The following is a 25,353-nucleotide window of genomic DNA, read 5'->3' as shown; positions in this document are numbered from 1 at the left end:
GTGTTTATCCCAGTTAAATAACGTCTTTATATATATATATATATATATATATATATATATATAAACTTTTTACTCTCATCATAATTAATTGATATACATTCTCACCTCAATTTTATCATTACCATGGCACATTAATATAATTTATCGAAAATAACGAGTATAAGCGATTCTTTTCGTTATTTCAGACGTAGCTGATCAAATCACAGTTAATTGAAGACCATCACACCCTATTCTCACATTTTCCTGCTTTGCTTCGATATGGAGTGTGTTGTTTGGTGAAAAATATTATTTTAAAAAATATATTTTTCTATAGTGTGTGATTGATTACCTTGACAATAAGAACAACGATACAGTTTATTCACACAAATGGGGTCCGGAGAAAGGGAAAGAAAGGGATTCTATAGTGTGTGATTGATTACCTTGAATTTTTAAAATGTTTTTTTTCTAAGAAAGATATTTTTTCACAAACTCAGAAAATTGACTTCGGCGTTTTCCTTCACATATACCTCAACTCTGCTCTATAATTACTAACTTTAATCAATACTTAGACATGATTATGCAGTCTTTTGATTTTTATATCCTATTCCTACCAAATGATGGAAAAACATTTTCTTCCTCAATACCAAATGCACCATAAATAAACTTGTCATAAATGCGAAGGAGAGAAACGAAAAGGATGATTGAATTGTTGGGTTTGGAAGGGGTAGTGGGGTTAACGAGGGTATGGGTCTCCTTGGGTCCTCCTATATATGTATTTGAGAAAATGACATTGTATAGCCGCTCTCAAAATAATAACTGAAAAAATATATATTTTTTGTATATATTTTGTACTCCATAGATATACATTTTATATGTTATATACAAAAATTATATAAATTTTATACACTTTTTCTACGACGAGCTAAAAGTGAAAACCCCCTCTATTTTGGTGGTCCTCCTACGTAATACAATTGTAGCAAAGGCATTTGTGAATGAATAGAGCATAGTCTTGTTCAATCTTAAAAGGATGAAAAAACAAAAGGTACAAACAAGAAAGAGACTACCTTATAGTCACTCAAAATTTTAATAGCCCATATTTTTGTTCATTGACACAAAATGGCCCTCTGGTCCAAACATATTATATCTAATAGCCCGAAATATCTATTTTGTATATATTTTTATATAGTGATAGTCTATTTAGTATATATTTTATATAGTGACAGTCTATTTTATATATATTTTGTATAGTGATAGTGTATTGTATATAAATTATAGTGACAGTCTATTTAGTATATTTTTGTATAGTGACAGTCTATTTTGTATAGTGACAGTCTATTTAGTATACTTTTTGTATAATGACAGTCTATTTTTGTATATATTTTGTATAGTGACAGTCTATTGTATATAAATTGTATAGTGACAGTCTATTTTGTATAGTTACATACTATACTATAGAGGGTAGTTTTCTCTAATTTAGTATTATCCACATTTCCCGAACCCAAGTTCTTCGGTTCTCTCGTCTCCTGCAAAACGACACTATTACCTGATCAGAGCCTTCCCCATGGCAGAATCTAGAGGCAATGAAGCCCCAACCTCTACTGCTGGTAATGATTTCCTTTTTCCAATTATCTTCCCTATTTCTTTCCTATTCTCTAATTACTATAAACGAAAAGGGGTCGCTTGAGAAAAATAAATATTGCAAATTAATATTAATGGTGCCCAGGCTCCAACTTTGACCTCACCACAAATCATGAAATCGAAATCAAAACCCAGTTAGTCTAACCCACTGTGCTCGATCTCGTTGGCTTTAGATCTAGACGGAAACTCAAACACCGACAACCCTCCATTAAATCCGGCGACTCCTTCTCGTTTTATTTATTGTTTTTGGGACTTTTGATATTATGAAAATCTAGATCTGAAAGATGGTTTGCTTGCTATTTGAATTCCTATTTGAATTCCGGCCACCGTGAATTTTTCGGCCACTGCTGCGATCGGAGAAGTTTTCCGGCTAAACCATTTTGGGCCAAAAATCATTTCTCCAATGAACATGTGTTTGTGCTTGTGGGTCAGATGTATTATTCGGTGGCTAGCCGTTATAATTGATTTTGGGCTATAAAATGTATACTGCAATTTGTGGTTAGCGGCTGATATTAGTTTCTAGCGGATGGCCATAAATGAAGTTTGCTCAACAAGAAACAACATTTTCTTTTTCATTTTCTGGAAAAAAAGAGAGGAAATTACAGATGCAGCAAAAACGAATTGACGGGATGAATAAAAAATTGGAACTCTTTCGAACTCCAATTTGGAACGATTCAATCCTGAAAACTGTTAATTTATTATAATATTAGTTGGTCCAAAGGTGACATTAGCAAGTCAAGAACAAAATTCTTCAGGAGATAGTCAGAAGTGTAATTTATGCCAAGTGCCGTCCATGCTTCGTGCGTGCGGTCAATTTATAGACCATGTGATATATTCTATAATGGAAACCTCTATTTCTTCTTTAATTTTATTCCCCTTGTTCTATTAAAATAGTAATAATAACATAATCTCACAAGTAAAGTCTACGGAGGGTAATATATATGCAAACCTTATCCCTACCTTATGAAAGTAAAGAAGTTTCGGAAAGGAAAGATGAAAGCAGTGCAGTAATATCAAGATAGCAAAATAACCGAACCAAACGAAATAGCAAGTCTAAGTCAAATCACTCGTTTTTAATTAAAGTTCGTGGGCCATTTTTTTTTTCTCGTTTCTCTTCAAACTGAAGCACAGGTGCTTGTCACTCGTGGGTTAGTGGTGACCTCAAAACAAATTAGTCAAACTATAACTTATGCTCTTGCGCAACTACAGAACAATCAACAATTCTCTGTAAACTTTATGCGCTTAACAATATGTCTTTTGTTTTCCATGTTCACTGCAATAACATAGAGATGCATGTATCATACACGTTTACAATATGTACAAATTATGCCCCTTTTTGTGTGTTAAGATAGTGTATCAACAATTTGATGCTTGATGAAAAATAAAGAATTAAAGTACCTCTGGGGTGCAATTAGTGAAAAGTGATAGCCATACTGTCAATCGGCGAACAAGAAGAAGAAAAAGAAAGGTAGCCATTTTATTATAGGTTCCACCACTTGCGTTTCTCCATGGCCTTGACGAGCTCACCTGCGAGATCTGCAAAGTTTTCGGCCCCACTTTGTAGCTCCTGAGTGTTTTTACTGAGCCTCTGGTAAAGATAGTAACAGAAAACAGGAAAGTTTGTAGGAGGGATATCAGAACTTCAATCTCAGAACTGAGTAAAAATGGAATCTAAAAAATTTACTAGAAAAAGACCGAAGAAGGTTAAAGGCACCTATCTAAAAAAGGGTACTACCTTGGAAATTCATTTCTTGAATCTTTTTTACAGTTTGACTACGCATAAAAGTAAGTGAAAAATGGTTAACTGAACAAGATGTATGTTAGGATATGACAATAGTGTTCTAATAGTAATAATTTTGAGTATTAAAGTTGATAACAATGTCTAAGTGTTGATTGAAGCAAGTGACATGGAAAAAGAGAGATGTTTGTAGAGGGAAAGTTAAAAGACACCATTTTCCCATTTTGTTGTAAAATATCTTGGAGAAATATTTCTAAAACTCAAGGTAACCCAACACTATGATTCCATGAACACCCGAGCAGTTGTAATGTGAACAAAATATTGAACTATGCTGAGACAAAGAGGCACTGGTGCCATTGTTTTCAGAGTAGTGTACAGTCGCTAAATTCAAAACCACTATATGATCCAAAAAAGAAAAATCATGGCCTTTCTCCGAGCTTAAATGAAAACAAATTATGCATGAGATAAATGGTGTTCTTGATTCAATTCATTTCCATCAAATAATGACAATAATTACATGTGGCAAGGGGCGAGTCTTTCATGAGGCTGAGTCAACACACTGAAGGTTCTAGCTAACCGTCCAATTAAATTTAAGAGGAAGATTGTCGTGATCTAACAATGCCACAAACGGCAGTTGTATAAGACTGAGCTCTGACTTGGGAAACGTGCCACCTGGAATTTTCTCTTTCTAAGTGTTTTCCCTCTATGGGGAGGAAATCTTTTTTTATTTCAGGTGATAAATCCTTTGATCTTATTGAAGATAGTGAGGGATCTGACAGATGATATGTATGGATAGAACGTGGTCGGAGATTCACGAGCTAGATTCAGATTGACGAAGAAAACTTGAGATGGGTATGTGAGCAAATGCATCAAGCTTCACGTGGTTATGGGAATCTCTACAGAAGATGGGGGAGGAAGATTCAAGCTTACGTCTATAAGGTCTATCAGAACTACAACAACTATGGCAGATATCTCAGAATTGAAGTATGGGTAGGGGACAGGAAAAAAGCAATTATCATTCCAGAAGTTGTTCACAACAAGGGCTGGGGAGACATAGCAGGAAAAATATTACACTTTCTTGGGGAAGCTTCAAATTACAAATACAAGGAATTTAAAGGTTTGCAAAGAAGACCATTCATAGCTGCTGCTGAAATCTCGAAATGGCCTCTGCAACAGGTGGATGATAAAACCCTAGGTGGAACTAAAGATTTTTTAGCAAAATGCTTGGTTGGCTGCTTCAATGATCCCTTCAACTCAAGTCCCAACTCTGAAGTCATACAGAAATGGTTTCTCACAAGGTGGAAAGTAACAACCGGCCTCAGAATCACCCCTATTGCTCACAACAAATTTCTTTTTGAACTACCTTCCAAACAAGAAGCAGCCAGAGTCAAAGCAGGTGACTGGTTCTGGAATGGAAGACGCCTATCCCTAGAATGGTGGTCGCCGGAATATGGGTCTTTTCCGATGAAGAATGAAACAGGGCAAAGATGGGTCAAAGCATTTGGCATCCCATTGCATGGCTGGACAATGAATTCTTTTCGATATATCGGCGAGCTCTGTGGAGGCTTTATTGATGTGGATGAAGACACTAAGCACAAAACTCATTTTTACTGGGCTAGAATTTGTGTCCAAAGCAAAGCCGAAGTCCCCCCAAAGGAACTGGAACGGATGATTGATGGTGTGAGATTCAAGATCTCAATTCTGGAGGACCAAATATCAAACATTATCGCGGATGGTGACGCTGTAGCAAGCTTCAGAGAAGGGAAAAATGGTGGAAGTAGGGTTGAAGTTACCGCCGACCGTCGCTTCCTCGACCCTATCGAAGAAGACAGGGGAAAACCCTTCGGTACATAGCCTGCAGCATAGACGACCGAGCCACTTTAATTCAAACGGGGTAAAAAAGAACAACTTGGACAACCCGCCACGTGGACCAGCCCAACTTGTAAATAATAAGTTAGGCAAAGAGGCTGTCAAAAGTATGGGCCGAAAACTAGACCAAGTGTATTATAAAAGAGGCCCAAAGACCAAATTAAAAACAAAATTAACTTCTGCGAAATGGCGGGCCATTGGGCCTCTAATAGACCCATGTGTTAATAAAAACAACCCTATCACTCTTGCAAATCAATTCGACCCCATTGCTGCTGAAATAGAAGCCTTAGAAGGGCTACGAACAGTCCAGTTGGCCAGAGACTTCGCCTGTGACACAACATCAGATGCAGATGATGAGGCAGAGCAGATGAAGTTAATCATTCCAGGGCAGCCATTACTAAAGCAATTCGAATCAGTGAGTAGCTCTGAAGCTGATGCCTCTTCTTGTGACACTCTCTCCCTCCCTTGGTATGATCTGGGCTCCTCTAGTATGCAACCAAGCAGTTATCGAAACTTCAAGATGGACCAAATCAGTGATGGTCAAAGCATGCAAGGCATTTGGAATTCATTTTTCGGGGTTTGAGCATGAGATTCTTGGTATGGTCTTGCGCATGGAACAAAAAAGACAGGAGCAAATCCAGAAGCAGGAATCTTTAATCAAGGCGAGTTCGAAGGGTAAGAAGAAGCAAACATTGGAGTTGGAAAGATTGAAATGGGGAATGAATTCTGATGGCAAGAAGGAAGGGGTTAGGGGCAGGTATTACAAAGCATTCTCTGGATGAAGATCAAAATTCTTAGTTGGAATGTGCGGGGTCTCAATGAAGCAGAAAAAAGGAGTACAATAAAGTCACTATTTCACAAATGGAAAGCAGATATAGTATGTCTACAAGAAACAAAGATCGAAGACTGGTCACCACTCTTGATCAGACAAGTTTGGGGCAACAGATGGGTTGAATGGGCAACTCTGAACTCAATTGGGAGAAGTGGTGGAGTCATTGTGCTTTGGGATAAAAGGCAATGGTCCAACAGGGGAGTACATCAAGGTCTCTACACTATTTCTTGTATGCTAGAAAGCTCACAAGAAGACTTGAGGTGGTGTTCCACAGGGGTTTATGGTCCACATAACAACATAGAGAGGGAGAACTTCTGGCATGAACTTGCAGCTATCAGAGGCATTTGGGAGAATCAATGGGTCATAGGAGGAGACTTCAATGTTTGTAGATATGAAAGTGAAAGATACAACTGTGTTAGAAGGTCCAGGGCTATGAAATCTTTTACAGATATCATCCAAGACTTGGGCATCATCGATCTACCCCTTCAAGGAGCTCATTACACTTGGTTCAGGGGGGAGGATTCCTTGCAAGCTTCCAGAATTGATAGGTTTTTAATATCACCAGAATGGAATGACAACTTTAAAACAATCAAGCAACTGGCTCTACCAAGAGTTGAATCAGATCATAGGCCTCTACTTCTGGAATGTGGTGATTGGAAAGCCAACCCTTCCTACTTCAAATTTGAAAACATGTGGCTCCAGGTAGAAGGTTTTGTGGACAAAATTGAGGAATGGTGGCACAGTTACTCAATTAGGCGCAGTCCAGACTTCATATTAGTGCAAAAACAGAGAAAACTGAAAAAAGACATCACGGACTGGAATAGAACAACCTTCGGTCAATTGGAAGCACAAAAAACCAAACTTCTGGAAGATTTAGCTTTGCTGGAGCAAGCAACAGAAAATAGACTCGTGTCTCAGGCTGAAAAGGAACTATCAATGCATTTAAAGCTTGAGTTGAAAAAGATGGCAAAGGCGGAAGAGGTGTCATGGAGGCAAAAATCCAGGTGCCTGTGGCTCAAAGAAGGAGACAGGAACACAATTTTTTCAAAAAATGGCCAACTCTCACAGGAGAAACAACTGTATCGATAAACTAATGATTGGGAATGAATTAAATGAAGACTGATGAAATCAAAGCTGAAATCTTAAGATTTTATCAAAACCTGTACACTGAGAATGAGCAATGGAGACCTACTGCGACCTTTGAAGGTTTGGCCAGCATAACATCAGTTGAAAAAGTATGGCTTGAAAGACCTTTTGAGGAGGAAGAAGTGCTGGCAGCAATAAACTCTTGTGCACCTGATAAAAGTCCAGTTCCTGATGGATTTACCATGGCTTTCTACCAAAAAGCATGGGCTGTTATCAAATCTGATATTATGGGAGCTCTCACTCACTTTTATCAACACTGCTATATAGTTAGATCCTGTAATGCCTCATTCATTGCTCTTGTTCCCAAAAAGAAGGGAGCAATAGAACTCCGAGACTTTAGACCTACAAAATTGGAAGTATCTACAAAATTGTTGCCAAAGTTCTAGCTGAGAGATTGAAGACAGTAATTTGGAAATTAGTTTCTGGAGAGCAAAGTGCATTTCTGAAGAATAGGCAGATCACAGATGCCTCATTTGTAGCCAATGAACTGCTGGATGACAGACTGAAAAGAGGGGTTCCTGGAATTCTTTGCAAGCTAGATGTTGAGAAGGCTTTTGGCAAAGTTAATTGGTCCTACCTAATTTCAATGTTGAAAGCTATGGGGTTTGGGGAAAGATGAATCTGATGGATAAAATACAGCCTCACAACTATCAAGTACTCAGTTCTTGTGAATAGATCTCCGGTAGGCTTTTTCTCTCCTCAAAAAGGAATTAGACAGGGTGACCCACTGTCCCCTTTCTTATTCATCCTAACCATGGAGGGTCTGAGTAAAATGCTAGACAAGGCAAAGAAAATACAGTGGATTGAAGGGTTCAGGGTGGGAAACAATGCAGCTACCTCAGTTACAGTTACACATTTACTTTATGCAGATGATACTTTAATCTTCTGCGGGGCAGAGAGTTCTCAGGTGCAGTTTCTAAACCTGGCACTACTACTATTTGAAGCAATCTTAGGGCTACACATCAATATGTTGAAGAGCATGATTTACCCGGTGAATGAAGTACCTAATCTGGAGGAACTGGCAAACATAATGGGCTGTAACATAGGCTCTTTTCCAACAACTTACTTAGGCCTCCCTCAAGGGGCAAAGTACAAAGCAACAGAGATCTGGAATGGAGTAATAGAGAAAGTGGAGAAAAAATTAGCAACATGGAAAATGATGAAGTACCTAATCTGGAGGAACCGGCAAACATAATGGGCTGTAACATAGGCTCTTTTCCAACAACTTACTTAGGCCTCCCCTAGGAGCAAAGTACAAAGCAACAGAGATCTGGAATGGAGTAATAGAGAAAGTGGAGAAAAAATTAGCAACATGGAAAATGCAATATCTGTCCATGGTTGGAAGATTGACACTAATTAGTAGTGTTTTAGATAGTATTCCCACTTACATTATGTCCCTCTTCCCTATGCCAAGCAAGGTGCAGGAACAACTGGACAAAATTAGGAGAACTTTCCTATGGGAAGGAAATAGTGAAGGCCATAAATTCCATCTGGTGAAGTGGCCAAAAGTGATCATGCCAAAAAACCAAGGAGGTCTGGGTGTCAGAGATTTGACCAAGCACAACAAGAGTCTGCTCATGAAATGGTGGTGGAGGTATGCTCAAGAAACAACAAGCATCTGGAAAGAGGTAGTAAATGCCAAATATGGGGTGCAAGACAGGTGGTGCACCAAGCAAAGCAGAGCCCCACATGCAGTTGGCCCGTGGAAGCATATCAACAATCTGAAAGATGCATTCTTTCAAGAGGTATCCTTCAAGATTGGGAATGGCAACATTAAATTCTGGAAGGACAAATGGCTCAACAATCAACCTCTGAAAGATTCACATCCTGGCCTCTATCAGATTGCTTCTGACCCTGACTCTTCAATAGCTCAAAATAGAGCAGGGAACACATGGGATCCCCACTTCAGAAGAAACATGCAGGATTGGGAGCTAAATCAGTTATTTGACCTATACAGAGTACTTGAAGATGCCATAGGGAATCCTCAAGTCTCAGACAGCTTAAGGTGGGGCAATTCTGAAAAGGATATCTACACAGTGAAGGCAGGATATAGTAAACTAAGTGCATCTAATGATACGATTGAACATTGGCCATGGAAGCTGATATGGAAGACAAAACTCCCTACAAAAGTTATGTGCTTCTCCTGGACAGCCCTCAAGGAAGCTATTTTGACCCAGGATAACCTGTGCAGAAGGAATTTTCAGTTGGCAAATAGGTGCTACATGTGTCAGCTCAACTCAGAGTCGGTTAACCACCTGTTACTACACTGTACAGTGGCAGCAGATCTTTGGAACATGTTCCTTGCACTTTTTGGAATCAGTTGGACAGTCCCACAGAACATTAGGGATGCAGCAGTTAGCTGGAGCCTCTGGGAAGTTGATAGATCCATCAAGAAGATCTGGCAAATGATCCCAGCATGTATTTTCTGGTGTATATGGACAGAGAGGAATCGTAGATGTTTTGATGGCATTTCAACTTCCAACTGTCACCTGAAGTCTAAATGTTTGATGAGTCTTTTCAGCTGGAGTAACCTTTCCCCTGTAAATGATATTATTCCCCTCTTAGATTTTATTAGCTCTCTCTCAATGGTTTAGTAACCATTGCCTTTTGCTCTTGGTTAACTCCCTGCTCTAGAATAGTTTTTTGTACTAAGAGTTAACCAAGTTTTCTATTGTAACCTTTTGCATCTTCTTGATGCCTATAATGCAGTACCTTACTTCATAAAAAAAAAACAATGCCACAAACTACTATAGGTGTCTAGGCTCATGATTTTGACATGCGACAAGTTAGCATCTCTTAAATGACTTCTTTCAATGTCATTTCATGGAAACAACTACCACTTTACTTCAAAATAGAAAATTAAGCAAATGAAAAGATAAATTACAAAAGAAATTTATTACTTACATTGTGCAATATACTAGCAGAAGAACAAAAACATGCATTTGAATATAGCAGGATGAAGGTTAAGAAAACATGCTTTAAATAGACATACCTCGAGTTTCTCCTGACGCTCAAGAAGCTTATCTTTTGCCTCCGCTGCAGCAGAGGCAGCATCCTACAAGAAATGAGCAAGTCAGTAAATGCAAATGCCCAAACACAGTTACTCATTGTGAGATATATTTGTAGGATAATATTACCCCCTTGTTTCTATATTTAGCAATGATTTCTTCACGAGTTCTTTGTCGTGGCTTGGCATCACCAATACCACCTTCCAATAACCTGTCTCTATCGGTCTCCTTTTCTGGATAAGTGGAGTAAAACAATAGATTCATTAAGGGTATACAAAGGAAGAAAGATTCTATTTACTGTGTAGCAATAAAAAAATACCTTTTCTGACATCATCACTGCTGAGAGATGATGAAGTAACATGAACAGGTTCATCAATTTCAATATCATCTGTAACAAACGAACACAGACAGTTAAGAATCAATCTGTACTAGTGGACCATAACCTTTTTCAAGAATGCGCATAGTAGGGCTAGGGAAACTACCTAACTTCAGTTCCAGGCTTCCAAGGTCATCCATTACATTTGTAGGGTCTGAGAATGGAAATCTAGAGAATATGTTTTCCAGATGAGTAACAAGAGAATCTCGAGCGTTACTGTAATCAGCAGCCTGCTGTCCTTTAAACCCTTTCAACCCCTTCATGATGCCACCAAAACTACCGACGGTAGCATTCTAGAAAAAGCAGAAAATTACCTTCCATAAGAGGTCTAGCAAAAGACGAAGAATAGAAGCCTGATATCACACTGTAGGAACCTGTTTCTTCTTTTGATGTTGGGATGTACTGACAGCATCATCTGCAGCAGCTGCGAGAGATTTATTATGAAGCGGGGGTAAAGCTTCCGGAATCCTATAAATAGGTCATTGTTATCCCATCATATCATAAACAGAAAGCTCATGAATGTGTGTGGAGACTCTTTTGATCTTCCCCTGGGTAGCAGGGCTGAGTATTTTAGGATTGCGGGATTACATGCAAGATGGAATGTAAATGAGTGACAGACCTGAAATCATTTCCGAAGGCCAACAGAGATAAAATAGCAAATTCAGACCCATTCACCTACAAATTGAAAGAACAATTAGCAAAATATTAGTGTTTTGAAAAGAAAACACAATCAAGAGTGAAGTCAATAATGAGCCTTTAACAGCCTATCAATAACCCCTTAGATTGTAACAAGTTATCGTGCCTCATTCTTCCAAGACATTAATACACTGTTAACCAGTCATAATTTTCTGGAAAGTATTTACAACCATCACAAACTGAGTAGAAGCATTATGGTGAGAGTCAGAAGTAGTCATGTCCTAACTATAATCTGAAACGTGGACGTGGGCATGGAAAGCAATCATAAGCAGTTCTATTGGTTTCAACCTAACATAGGATCCCAGTATACTTCTGAAATGTTATAGACAATGAAATGGGTCCTAATATAAAATAGCAAGCAGTATCATGAGTACAAACAAGTAGTCTATCTTTTTACGTGGAAGGGAGAAAAAGAGTGAAGACAATACCAACCAGTGAAATCATCCCTTTACCAGGAGAACTTATGGTCTTATCCATGTTTATCTTGGAATTCCATCGAAGTATAGACATTAATGAGGATTCTCCCAAGACGTTAAGATCCGGCAAGGACCTGGCAAGAGTTGATGTAGATTAATCATATGTTTTCCACATATATACATCAAAATACTCGAACAATGACAAATGAATCCCAAAATAATCAGTAATCTCAGGATAAAATAAAATCCATCACCAAAATGCATACAGTCAGAAAACGTCTGTAAGCCAGTGATGTTCATCTCACTGCTCAAGCATGCATGAGAAGAGTACAAAAAGAGAGACGCAAATAAAATCTTTTTACCTTATTTCAACTGCTCCACTCTGATATACTAAAACCAGTCCATATTTTTCAGCATCATTCTTAAGAATGGAAGTCCAAGAACACGGTTTAGCAAGTTTAACTTCACGAATAGGGTTGACACCGCCCTATAATTACATAATCTTATTACAAACTAGTGAAGTTAGGAGATTAACAGGAAACACTGCAGTAGTGAATGGTAAAAAAAAAGCACCTGAATTATAGAACTTAAAGAGAACAAATGCAAGCCATTCTGACAACAAAGCAAAATTTGGTAATCCACACATTTCTGTCTCAAATCTTCAGGCTGCACAGCACTGTCTAGCGTTGAAGAATGCTTTTGCAACTCTTCAGAGACAGAGGTGATGTCATCTACATACAACAAAAAAGCTTTTAAGAAGCTAATATCTTTTTCTTCATTGATAAGAATTTAAATAAGAACCTAATTACAATTTCCTCTTCATAAGAGTTTTCATAGAGATTAATTGATTAAAAATGAAAAGTCATGCTTGCCTAAAATATACAGAGATATAGCAGTTGACATTTCCTTTGTGTGTTTTGCCTGAGAGCTAATTTTATTGCCAGTGGAGCCATCGAGCAAAATCACTTCTGCATCTCTGGTTAATACTGAAATAACTTCTTTCGGATGTGCATTTGTTGTTCCCTCTTCACAGTGGTCCACAGTGTCTTCACGAGCATCAGCTAATGTTTTCACAGCCACAGAAGTGATTCCGGAACTTGAACTAGATAAACAATCCGTAACGAACAAGGCTGATGATGAACTAATATCAAGCATGGCAACCTGACAGGACAACACAAACATGAACATCTGATAGATTTCCAAAGTATCTGCCACTACAATTAGTAATGATCAAAAGAATACTGCTTGGATTGACCTTACCTGGCCGCTTTCAAATCCTGCGACAAGTCTGGAACCCACAGCTACAAATTTTAGGATGCTTACTGGAGATTTTACAAGGGAAAACTGAAAGCCAGCATCACCTGGACAGTACTGAACTGAAAATGAACTAGATACGGATCACTATAATGATGCAGAACGAGATGGTTGTGGAAAAGAGTGAAAATGTGTAATGACATGAACTTGATGAAGAAGGAAATTTGTTTCATCACTCATGGACTCACGAATCCCTTCCACTAAGAATGTAAAATAAAAAGGAAATACTATTTGTCATGGTCCAGGCCTAACTACCAAGGTATTGCTCACTCTGCCCAACCTTTGGGGCCTCAAAGTTTTGTCCCCTTAGACTTTAACTCAACAGGCACCTCAACAGTTAAATTTCAGAACCCACTTATATGGTCCCTAACATTCCTCCATTCCAATGCGGGATTTTGCTAAGCTAAGCTTCACGGCGAACCCCTTTCAAGTTCAACCGCCAATTGTTTGTGGGCTATTATAATCGAGTTTAATCAGGGAAAAAAAAAGTCTCTACTCATGCCACTCCTCTCTGATCAATTGTCAGTACCACATTTGAGTCTAACTACTCCTATATAAGAGCTTCTTTGTATTGAGTTTAATCATTAAAAAACAACTTTCTCTTCTCATGCCTCTCCTCTCCGATCCATTGTCAATACCACCGAGCAGAATTAGAACTTAAAACAGAAAAGTGATGATTGTTCTCCTGGAGGCTCCTAATAAATGATGAATTTCAGACTTCCCACCCATGTCGGGCCAGTGTCTATCTATGGTTTAGAAGAATACTTCAAAATGACATAAGTTACAGAAGAGTTTAAGAACATAAAGGCATACCATCCTGTTCAGTATCCGGAACCAAGTTCAAGCTAGTTGTCTTAGACTGCCCCATGAGGCTAGAAACACGAACCTACACCAACGAAAAGTATCAGTAAGTTATGCACAGATGGTGTTACCAGTTTCCCAAAGATGCAGCCATCTGAAAACATGATAGATATTACCTGGCCACATTGGTGGCCAATGGCAAGAGTTAAAGCAGTGGAGGAGAAATCCAAAGCAGATATTGCTGTTCTAGGACCAGTGTCTTGAATGCCCTCCACCTGGCCATCACACTTTGACATGTTATCTCTCGGTAAGTATCGACATGCCAATGAAACTAGAGACTTTTTATGACTATATAGGTGAATATGAGAACACATCAAGGCAGTTGCTTATCAATTAAGAGTCGAATAAATGCAAAATGCAAGGACCTGAGCTTCCAGAATAGCTATAAGTGAAAAGACTGGAAATGTTGCATTCCACAGACGGACAGATCCATCCAGATAGCCAGCAACAAGTATTCTCTCTATTCCACCATCCTCAGTAAGAGGAAGTTGTCCGGCAATACTACCACTTAGAGGCATTTTGATCTCCCGTTCAGTCACACCATGAGCTGGATGGAGTTGTGCATTCATAACTTCCTAAAGAAACAACTAATATTAGTTGAAGAAGATTATTAAAACACATGACAACGGATTTGCATTGAATAATCTAAATTAGAAAGCATCCAATACCTCGGAAGGAGTCCTTGAGGAATTCCATTTCCTATCCACTGGATATAGGTTTGCCACAGTTATACGTGGTTCAAGGGTAGGTACAACTGTAGGACACCTAACAGCAAAATCTGCATGCTTCTTCTTTGGGTTAGATTTTAAAGCAGATAAGCTTGTCTTGTCATAAAAGTGCAGTTGCCCTGGATTTGTCAACACAAACAAGGAAGAAGCATCATCAATTCCTGTTCCATTAGCATTTGAAACTACAATGGCATCTGCAAAAGATCCATCAAGTCCAAGGTCTACTCTTTCAACACATTTCAGTGCTGCTATCCCAGAGGACCAATCAAGATTCAAGACCTGCGTAACACAGAAAAAAATATTGGCATAAATGTAGGCACACATCAAACTAGATACCACAAAAAAATCATATATCTCGTATTTTTTTGAGAAGGTAAATAATTTTATTAATGTTGAGAAAATCCCTGAATACAAGCAGTATACCAAAAAGTAGAAAACGTAGGCTAAAATATGGTTCTACAAGAATGTGGGACAGCTTAAAATTCCATATGATTCAATATTTTAGCAATGGAAACTATTGGCATGTTTAAGCTTTCCCGCATTCTTGTAATGTTGTACTTCTTATTTAACCAATTTAACATGCTAACTTTCCAAAATTAACAATTAATTAGAACAACCTACAAGTTTGTAGAAAGTATAAATTCAATTATAATTTAAACCATGACATGATGCTCCCTCCCTCCCTCTCTCTATTGCAAGCATTTTTTTTTGGGTAAATAAAGAATTTTATTACCAATAGCAATCTGTACAGAAGAAAAAATAACTGCATATGGACAGCCCCATTGCAGTAACAGTCAACTAACTACATCCAAACTACCAGTCAACTAAGCTATGGAACTGCAAGCATATTAATATGACTAAACTTAATTCTAACTTGTTGATATTGCCAATATAGATCTTCTACTTCCACGTGGACTTTTTTCACTAAATTTGCATTGATTCTAAGAGATTGTAAGTCCTTAAACGACAACTTTCTTCCATGTGAGTTTAGGTATACCCCATCACCTTTTAACACCTTCAATCATCATTGCCACACTAATGGACCAACACATTTGGACTTCTATTTTAGATTTAGTTTTGCTAATTATATTCTAAAATGTAATAGCATAATAGGGGACAAACATATAAATTTAGCTTAATGTAGCATATTGAAGCAAAATGATAAAATATATTTTATTAGTTAAATACTTGTTACTAGAATCCATAAAATATGAAAATTAAACCATTATATTGTGTTTAGCTTATCAAATAACTTTTGAAAAGCTAATCATCCTAAATGTTCTTTGATAGTTCTGATCCTTTCTTTTGTCTAATTTTTCAAAGGTAATATAAAGTCAATTTTCTAGGGTAGGATAACTTTTATTCTTAACTAAGTTCCATTTTTAATATCAATAAACTTCATAATAATATCATCATCATCATTTGGAGAATACTGATTCCGTTTTTTTTGAATGTTTGATGTTTATTTGTTGCAAGTGTTCTCTTTCTATTTGTCAAAAGTGGTATTTAATGTTTTGTATATTATTCTTCTCCTTTTCCCTTTTTTCATTTTGTTTTATGATTCCTGACTAGTAATTGTGCTTCTTATGGAATACTATATGCCTGCTAAATCTATAACTTTGAGGAAGTTTATATATCATGCCTTTGGAGTTTAGGAAATTCGTCTTAAATAAAAGGAAAACAAAGAGAAAATTATCCTCTATATGTTGGAATTATCTATCGAGTGTAAGACAAATATGTAATGAGATTAAAAGAATCAAAACGCTAAAGCACTAATAAGACTGATTATTTGGCTAGTATATACATAAATAATAGTAGTTAGTATCACTTATAAGGGAAGAAAAGAATAGTTACCATCTCTTAAGAGAAATAAAATTCATCTAGTGCTTTTAGTAACTTGGGTGGTGAGACCCAATCCAGAAGCCTAGTTTTGACTGTATTCCAGTTAATCAACTCTCAATTAACCATACAGGAGGGTACTTCAACTAAGCCAGAACACCAAATAAGGAGGATAATTGACTTGAAAAAAGAAATCTCAACATGAGGAACTTCAGAGAGAACAAAAGAGAAAAAGAACAGACATCAAAGCTGTATTACATGAAACTAACTGCTTCAGAACACAGAATAGATCTCAGATATCAACTATGAAGTTCTAGAACTATCAGATAGATGGAGTACAAGATTTTAAACAACATGTAACATATAAACAAGGATCACTGTGCTCTCGTTCAATTAGATTCAGCAGACCAAATGAGATAAAAGGAGGAGTATTTGTCATAGCAAAATCATCAAGAGAAAATAAGCTTTGGTTCTGCATGTCTCAAGTTCTATGGATGTCATATTTGCTGAATGCTAACAGAATTAAGATGGAGATAGAAGAAAAGGCTAAGCTGAGAAATTAAATTAGGATCAGCGCTTACCGTCAAGGCCTCCTCTGATCCAATTGCATCACCACCATAGACAAACAATTGGCCCCCACAACCATTCTGTGCATTGTTAGCAGACCAACGCAGAATAATAACAGGGAGTCTTCTATCTCCTGCTGAGAGCTGCAGCTTGACATAACTAGATGATGCTTCAGCCTCTGAACTTTTCTTGCCAGGAACTGATAAGTTCCACAACAAGATATCTCCATCAACATAACCAACAGCCAAAATTGACCCATCAGATGACAACCAACAGAGTGAGCTTATTTCCTTTTCCCCCTCTTGATTATCTGATGAACCACGAAACTTCTCTTCACTTGCATTTTTTGAAGCATGAACAACAATTTCATCCTTCACATGGAGCTGTTTATACTTTTTAACAAGAACAGCTCGATCTTCTGTAACGTCCCAGAGAATAATTAATCCATTCTCATAAGCAATTAGGACCCTGATGACACAAAAAAGAAAGACATTGCTGAGACCCTAAAAAGTAATTGAGTGAAGGAAGATACCAAGAACAAATATGCCATAAGAAGCAGAATAGCGTAGATGTTGAAGACAACTCTAAAATGAAAAACCAAAAACCAGAAAATAAGGAAGAAATTTCGATGATCTCTTACCTATTTCCAAGTGAACTAGGTTGGGGAAGTAAACCAACAATGGCTAGTTGATCAGGCATTGAAATCTCAGCAGCTTCTGCAAAAGATGGTTATGGCAACATGAAGAGCATTTACATACATTAGTCTACATCTGTACCTTTGCTTTTGGGGGATAAAAATCACACTGCATATTAAAAGAAGTGGAATTTCCAAAAGAGCAGACTATGACTTAGTCCTACAAGCCAAAAAGGGAAGACATTCATGGAAATGCATTTCTTACTCTTATTGACGTTAAACGTTCCTAATTACTCCCTCTTTCCCAATTTATGTGGCGCTCTTTCCTTTTTAATCAATCCAAAAAATAATGTCTTACTACCTTATTTCGGAACAATTTAACTTTAAACTTCTCACTTTACCCTTAGCGACACAAATATATATGGTTTGTTTTAGACTACAAGTTTCAAAAGTCTTCCTTTGTTTCTTAAACTCCGTGCGCAGTCAAACACTGTCACATAATTAGGACGGAGGGAATATCAGTTATCCTCCTCCTCTTTCACCTCTAACATTCCAAAGATTCATGTTTCTCCTGTAAATCATAAGTTTATTGATGCTGCATGCACTGAGAAATCCTAAAAATATTAACCATCATTGAAAGCTAAGCAATTGAGTTATTCAGAAGCATGTGGAAACTAAAAGAAATTTCCAAGAAACAGGCAGGTGTATTGTTTAGCTTACTTTGCCTTAAGAGTTGATGTCAATGTTCTTATAAAACCATCAACCTATGTGCCAAATTTAAGGCTTACTAGATGCTACATAAATCAATTATAGCAGATATTCTTAGTGGTGGAACTGCATGTCAAACAAAACTTCACTGCTTGGCCTCTAGTTCAAATGTTTTAGTGTTAAGCAGTTTTGCGACTGCAAATGCAATCGAGCTTAAATAAGATTGTCAATTAGTTTAGATAATCATTTTCATATCAAATCTCTCGACTGCAAATTGATCAACTATAAGCTTACCCTAAAAACTATAAGCATAACAAGAGCAATAACCAGGGTCTCACTAATGCCAATCCGTGTTACTGTGAAAATCAAAACTAGAGATAAATTCAAGAACAAGAACGGGGTAGAAAAGAACATTTGGAACAAGAGATAAGATGACAGTGAAAATGCATTAGGAAAAGAAAAAAGATTTAGCATTAGGTTTTCCCTCAGTCAAAATTAGTCAAAATTTTCCATAATAGAAACTAGAATGGAAGACTAAAAGAAATGAAATAAGAAGAAAAACAATGGTTTCACAATTCACATCGTCTCAAGTTTCTCTGCAACTAAGAGAACATTTAGTCACTAATTTCTGGTAAAGCCACGATCCTCTAACTATATGAAACCTACTGATAAAGAAATGGACCTTGTGCCTAACCCAACCCCAAAAACTAGCTCATGAGGTGAGGATTGTCCAAGACCATTTAAAGAGACCTCACATCTCTAAGGTGCCCTATGTGGGACTCTTACACCTACTATATACCAGATTTCTGAAAGCAATCCCATTACCAGCTATAAGATTTGGAGGAATGTGATAAGGTAGCAGTTCCAAGCTCCCTTCTCTGCTCTCGTACTTCAGAACAGAGAGATAACCATATTCATCACCCACAAACCTGTGTACAGCCATATCGCCTGTGTCAAACACAAACTTAATTGTACAGTAAACAAAAATCCTTTGAAAAAAAATATCTACCCATTTACATGTAATGAGTGTCATAGATCATGGAGAATGCAGTAATATTGGACTCCCATTGTAAATTAGAAGACATTCTCCTGTTTTCTAGATCCCAAACCTGTCAATTTTAAAGGAAATTGGCTGTTAAAGAGATGTGAATGCAGCATATGGACAATTGGGGAAGAAATAAGGCAGTGATGAAGGAAGAGAAGAGAGTGGTGCAAATTCATGGCTGGCTAACAGTAATCCCATCTCCCGCAAAGACACATTAATGCGAAAGAAGAGTTTCCTGGGTACCTGAATGAATACTTCTTAAACAAATAAATATGTATATGTGTGTGAATTAACTTGCCTACCACTGTCACATCAAAAGCTTCTGTCAAAGTAAGCACATTGTTATACATCTCCACCAATGAACTAAGAGATTCAATAATGCCAGCTCTGGAACCAGTCTTTACTAGGTTAAATTGCAAAGCAGAAAAATTACCTGAATTTCATTTCCATTTGAGACGCCCACTAAAAATCCTTGGTTTTGCAGGAACTGGAAAGAGGTAAGAGAAACATATATGTATATCAGAAGAACACCAACATATTTGAAGTGGATGCTAACCATCACCATGTAGTAAAATATATAGCATCAAACATTTGGATGCATAGAGTCAAGCATCAGCTTGACAAAAATATCATGAAACCAGAAATGAATTTCATCAGTTGATAATGCAAAACATCAAAACCAAATAAACAAGTGATGAACAAATATGTGGAGAAACATCCCTTGGAAAGAAAGAAGAAACAGAAAGGCAACCTACGTAAAATCAGTCATATATTTTGACTACAAAACTGAGAGCCTCAGCACCAAGAAGAATTCCCACATGCTCGCAGTCTAAGTTCAGAAAAGTGCATATATGCAGACACACACAGAGAGACTTCGCGCAGCTCAGATTACAAACCTCCAAATTCTTGAATGGTAATGGCTTAGGAGAAAAAAGAAGGCCCTCAACATTAGATCCACCAATCACTTTAATCCTTCCATCCCTGTAATTATAATGATTATTGAATTGTATACAAGAACTAGGACAGAGAAATGAGGATAAGACAGTTCTAGTTGATGGCAATTCCTTCAAGCTACTACATCCATGCTTGTTACACATGAATGCGGAAGCTGAAATGACATGTTTCTGAACTATGTTTGAGGTCGAAGAAGTTTCATAAGTTCAGCTTCTTTGTACAGCTTATGATAAAAAAAATGCTATATTCACGTCACCTGAAAAATTATGACAATTGGTCCTAATATGTGTTTACATGGTGATGCTGCAGCCTTGAAAGAATTGTTAAATGATGTGTTGCTCGGATCCTTCAAAATTTTGCCGCACCCCTGTTGTCACTTGGAACGATTTGGGTGTGGGTGTGGGTGTGGGTTACATACCAGATTTGTAGCCTGTTTGGCCAAGCTTCTAAAATCAGCTTATTTTGAGAAGTGCTTTTCTCAAAAGTACTTTTCAAAAAAGTGCTTTTGGTGAGAAGCAGTTTGTGTTTGGCTAATTAATTTGAAAAGCACTTTTAAGCAGTAATTAGTGTTTGGCCAAGCTTTTGAAAACTGCTTCTAAGTGTATTTTTCTCAAAAGTACTTCTCAGAAAAGTGCTTTTGGAGAGAAGCTACTTTTTTCTGCTTTTCAAAAACTGCTTCTGCTTCTCTTCAAAAGCACTTTTTTTTCCATCTAAACGCTTGGCCAAACACCTCAATTTTTGGCCAAAAGTGTTTTTGGCCAAAAAAAGCACTTTTGGCCCAAAAAAAAACTTGGCCAAACAGGCTATTGGTCTACCTAACTTGGGTGCTTTGGTTTGATTATTAACTTGGTTTGGTTTTGGTCTATGCCATATATATTCACACGAAGTACTATAACACTTTGCTATTATATAAGATAACTTATTAATAAAATATTAAGCGTTTACAAAGAAAGTAATTTTTACCACAAATACTTTTTGCTTTCTAGTCATTAACAAAGCTCAAGAAGAATAAGTAGACAACAATAGATTCGAACAAAATTTCTAGCAAAAAATAATTGCTTTTCTCTGTTCAATCTCTCTCTCTCTCTCTCTCTCTCTCTCTCTCTCTCTCTCTCTCTATATATATATATATATATATATATATATATATATATATTGAAAGTTCTCTCAAGGAACTTATTACTCCCAGATGAACTCCTCAAAATATTGAGCTACTTCCAAAGTGGAGAGGCTTCTGTACCTTGTAGGTAAAGGTGACAAATAATGCACTATATTATCTGCTACTTATCAGCCCATACAAAAACCGGTAATAAAAGTTTTGTACACTAAACAAAGCACCATCATAAGCATCTTCAAATGCATATTAAATAATATGCTTTTTACTCACAATGTTCCTATCGCCAAGAGTTGTTGTATAGGGTCAAATGCCAGAATGGACGCTGTAGATGGAATCCCATAGTGAACAGCAATTGTTGCTTCCAGGTCTGTCAATTTCTCATTTCCTCGGGATGCACTATGCTGAGAACATGTGGTAAGAGAGTTTGAAAGCACAATATAATAGATCAGCAGATAGAGACAACTAGGTTTGAGTTATATACTATGCAAGTATTGTTCATGCAAGCTGGAAGAGACTTTCTAAGTGCACTATCAAACTGTCCGTAATCATATGTTGCATTGACAGAAGGAAAACGAAAGTGTTGGAGCAATGAGCAATACAAATCATCTCTTGCACTGGTAAAGCAGCAAAAGCTGAACTTAGAATTACCATCTCTTTCTCTCCATGTTTTCTATCTACAATGCAGTCTCTTCCTTGGCCTTTGGGGAGAAGCAAAGCAGAAAACATCATTCAAGTAAGTTCTTTTTTGCTTCCACCATCCTAAGTAGTTCACAAAATGCTCTTCAACTAAGAAGGCATTCTAGTAGTGATGTACTTTCAAGGTTTTGCACCTCTCAAGCACAAAGAAGAGAGAAAAACAAAAGCACCTCGCTAAAGTTTTTTTTACAAAACTAGTGAAAGTGTTCTTCAAACTCACGTGAGAAGAATGTAAGATGAACCTTACCCACTCGTTCCTCAATCCTCCAAGATTGCACGAGTGTTGAATAAAGGAAGAAGAATGAATAAAAGAATAAATTACGTTTTCGAAGCAAGAGCTTAGAAAAATTAATCACTAATCTCTATTTTCAGCATATTGAGCTCTTTAAATAGGTATTATAATGAGTAAAAATGATGAGGTTAAGGAAAACTAATCCTAATTAAACTAGAACAAGAATAAGGTTAAGAAATACCTATCCTAACTAAAATAGAAAAAAGAATTCTAGTAGGAATGGGGTACCAACTAACAATCCTAGTTACTTAAACAAGAATCAAATTACTAGGAAAAAAGAAAAAAGAAATCCTAGTTTTTAAGGAAAAGAAATCCTAATCTTGAATGTATTCTTGGACTTTCTTGAGTTTCTTGGATTCTTGGCTTTCTTGATCTTGCATCAAGTAGGAAGGCCGACCACGACATAAATAGACATTTGCTCAGGAGAGAAGTAAGTTAACTATCTTTGACCCCCCTTCATGAGCGAGGAAGAGATAAAAGATAGACTACAGATAGTACCCGCACTTGAATTAAGGATCTTATCCTATGGAGGAGCTCTTACATTGTGTTGCATTTTACTTGGTACAGCCCCTGTCCCAGTCTATTGTATTTGTATTGGAGTGATGTAAGAAAAACAATTAGTTGAACCTAATATATAGAGTTACCCTTCACAATATCGCAAACCAAACTTCTAAGAATTTGGTATTGACTCAAAAAGAAAATTGTTGATTTCATTTTAATCATACTTTTGCTTATTTCTGTCTAATTTCTTCCGCAGCCTGAAATCCAATCCATAGCCCCCCTTTTCACAGGACATGAAAGAAGGCCCAGATAATGTTACCTCATATTTCAGGTCTTCAGTTTAAAGACTGAAAGAGTTCGACAAAGACATATTGACAAGTTCAACTTGTCTTTTTTTTTTTATTTATTATTTGGGAGAGGTTTAAAAAAAAAAAGACAAGTTCAACACATTTACATTTTGGAATGTGCCTAGCCCTAGACCTGACTATAAGAAATGCAAAAATGCTCCAATAGAAACAATTGGCTCTAGCTATTGCTTATGAGCTGACAAGAAATGATAACTCTTTTACTTTAGATTGTCAAACACAGGATATTAATTCTTCTGTGTAATGCTTCATATCATTCCTGCAGTGGCAGAGCCAGGATCTCCGCGAAGGGGGTTCAAGAAAAAAAATATCGTAGCTAGTGGGAATTGAACCTATGACCTTACAAAGATTTTGAACCCCCTTGACCACTAAGCTACACTTTTGGGCTGTGTCAAAGGGGTTCAAAACTTAATATATAGAGGTAAAAAACAGATTTTGCCTTATATATACCGTGTAATTTTTCGGCGAAGGGGGTTCGGGTGAACCCCCTTCCGCCCCTGCTTTCCTGCAGTTTGAGCAGAAATCATTGCTGATGACTTCTCTTAGATTTTCTTTTCACAGCAAAAAGGAAGAGAAGGGCATGGATATAGGGTTTCGGGGAGCTGAATGAATGCAACTCTGGTCCTGTCATGCACTGAAAATCAGTTTAGGCAGCATATATTGATCTTGGAACTGTCATTAACAATCACATAGTGTCTTGCACCATACATTGTAATCGGTGATGATTAATAATCGTTTTTGATCATGTGATATAATTGCAAGTTTATATATTTTATGGACGAAATGGATCTTTTCTGTCTGACACAACCAAAACTAGTAAGTGTTACTTTACTTAAGGAAGTAAATCAATAGGTCTCTCTATCATTCTAGTTCTTACCCTTGTTCACAATTTTATGTAACTAAACATAACAGATATAAACTCGCGCCAAATACTCTTATGTCAATATCCATGCTAAGACTACCATAAAATCTCATTCTTTAGGTTGAGGTGTATCTCTTTTCTCTTGCAGCAATAACAATTAAGTTATGCATAATTCTAATCCATGCCTTTTAAAAGTAAAACAGATTTTCCTCTTTCTTTCTTTCTTTTTTCCAGATTTCTGTAAGATTGACAGACTACATAAATGGTAATATAGAATCTATAAGAATCAAACGATCAAACACTAATTGAAAATGACATAAGGAACGAATTCAGCAGAACTCATAATAGAATAATCGTATCATTGCAACTTTACCACCACCCTCCCCCCCACCCCACCCCAAAAAAAAGAACAGATCGGGAAAGTAAAGTAGGTGGTGGTAAAATGAGAAAACAGAGTAATACGCAAAATTCACAATTCAAAAAAAATCGTGAAATCGAGCAATTTACCGGTGGCGTAGGATTGAGCTTTTCAAAGATTTTAGCAAACATGGTGCTGTTGAAGCCACCGAGCTAGTTTTCGTCTTACCGGAGCTTTTGTTCAATTTACCGAGCTAGTTTTGTTCAATTTTTCGCTGTATTTTGTTGATTGTTGTGCTCTTATTTGGGAGGTAAATGGTGATCTTTAGCGGTCTTTTGGCGTGGCAGTTGGAATTTGGGAATGAGGATTTGGCAAGCAAGCTAAAGTGATATTGCAATTACGTTATTATCAACAAAATAAATTTCGTTGAAAAAATAGCACACTATTATAAGCAATATTGTATTCGAATGTCTATTTTAGATAGATTTCACAATTTATTACTTTGTGGCTATATTTTCCCATATAAATAGATATGTTCTATTGTGTAATTCATCCCAAAATAATAAGAATTCTATCTTTTCTCTATAATATTTTATTATTTTATTTTACGTTATCACCACAAGACTTTATTGTTTCAAGAAAACTTTTGAGAAGATGTAACGACTCGGCAAGTCGTTCCGAGAGTTATAGCCATGTTTCTCTATTTTTGCTTCTTTATGTGTTGTTCAGCTGTGTTGAGTTGCATCGAGTTAGTAGGTTTGGGTTGTGTTGCGCTCGTTTTTCTTATCTTTCGACGCCGTTTCTTCAAGCATAA

The 25,353-nt window shown here is 37.0% G+C and overlaps 1 protein-coding gene across 4 annotated transcripts; it reads right to left on the bottom strand.

Annotated features, from left to right (window-relative positions):
• Positions 1–2,838: 2,838 nt before the first annotated feature.
• On the bottom strand, positions 2,839–24,964 carry LOC107823585 (uncharacterized). Of its 4 annotated transcripts, none has more exons than XR_012708839.1 (24): positions 24,689–24,964; positions 21,736–21,866; positions 20,291–20,375; positions 19,828–19,881; positions 19,367–19,458; positions 19,175–19,278; positions 17,648–17,723; positions 17,022–17,475; positions 14,542–14,880; positions 14,239–14,448; positions 13,990–14,088; positions 13,826–13,898; positions 12,959–13,074; positions 12,571–12,859; positions 12,272–12,429; positions 12,061–12,185; positions 11,715–11,832; positions 11,206–11,261; positions 10,961–11,010; positions 10,693–10,879; positions 10,530–10,598; positions 10,340–10,443; positions 10,195–10,257; positions 2,839–3,205 (listed from the first exon to the last, which is right to left on the bottom strand). XR_012708839.1 is itself a non-coding variant. In XM_016650274.2 (24 exons), the coding sequence occupies exons 1-24, from the start codon at positions 24,728–24,730 to the stop codon at positions 3,098–3,100; spliced, it is 3,246 nt and encodes a 1,081-aa protein (XP_016505760.2). In that variant the 5' UTR covers positions 24,731–24,964; the 3' UTR covers positions 2,839–3,097. The 4 variants fall into 4 exon arrangements, 3 of the variants coding, with proteins under 3 accessions (XP_016505760.2, XP_016505761.2, XP_016505763.2); XM_016650274.2 differs by having other exon boundaries at positions 10,961–11,054; XM_016650275.2 differs by having other exon boundaries at positions 10,961–11,054; positions 12,959–13,059.
• Positions 24,965–25,353: the final 389 nt, after the last annotated feature.

Source organism: Nicotiana tabacum, chromosome 4 (genome assembly GCF_000715075.1).
Source record: "Nicotiana tabacum cultivar K326 chromosome 4, ASM71507v2, whole genome shotgun sequence".
Taxonomy (NCBI): Eukaryota; Viridiplantae; Streptophyta; class Magnoliopsida; order Solanales; family Solanaceae; genus Nicotiana; species Nicotiana tabacum.
Note: the sequence above shows the minus strand (reverse complement) of the source record. Positions and strands in the feature narration are given on the sequence as shown.

Coding starts and splice junctions, on each gene's coding strand:
- LOC107823585 (XM_016650274.2), bottom strand. CDS start 24,730: ATGTTTGCTAAAATCTTTGAAAAGCTCAATCCTACGCCACCG. Junction 19,459..19,827: donor CAAATGGAAATGAAATTCAG/GTAATTTTTCTG, acceptor TAAAATTGACAG/GTTTGGGATCTAGAAAACAG. Junction 14,881..17,021: donor GATCAGAGGAGGCCTTGACG/GTAAGCGCTGAT, acceptor TGTGTTACGCAG/GTCTTGAATCTTGATTGGTC.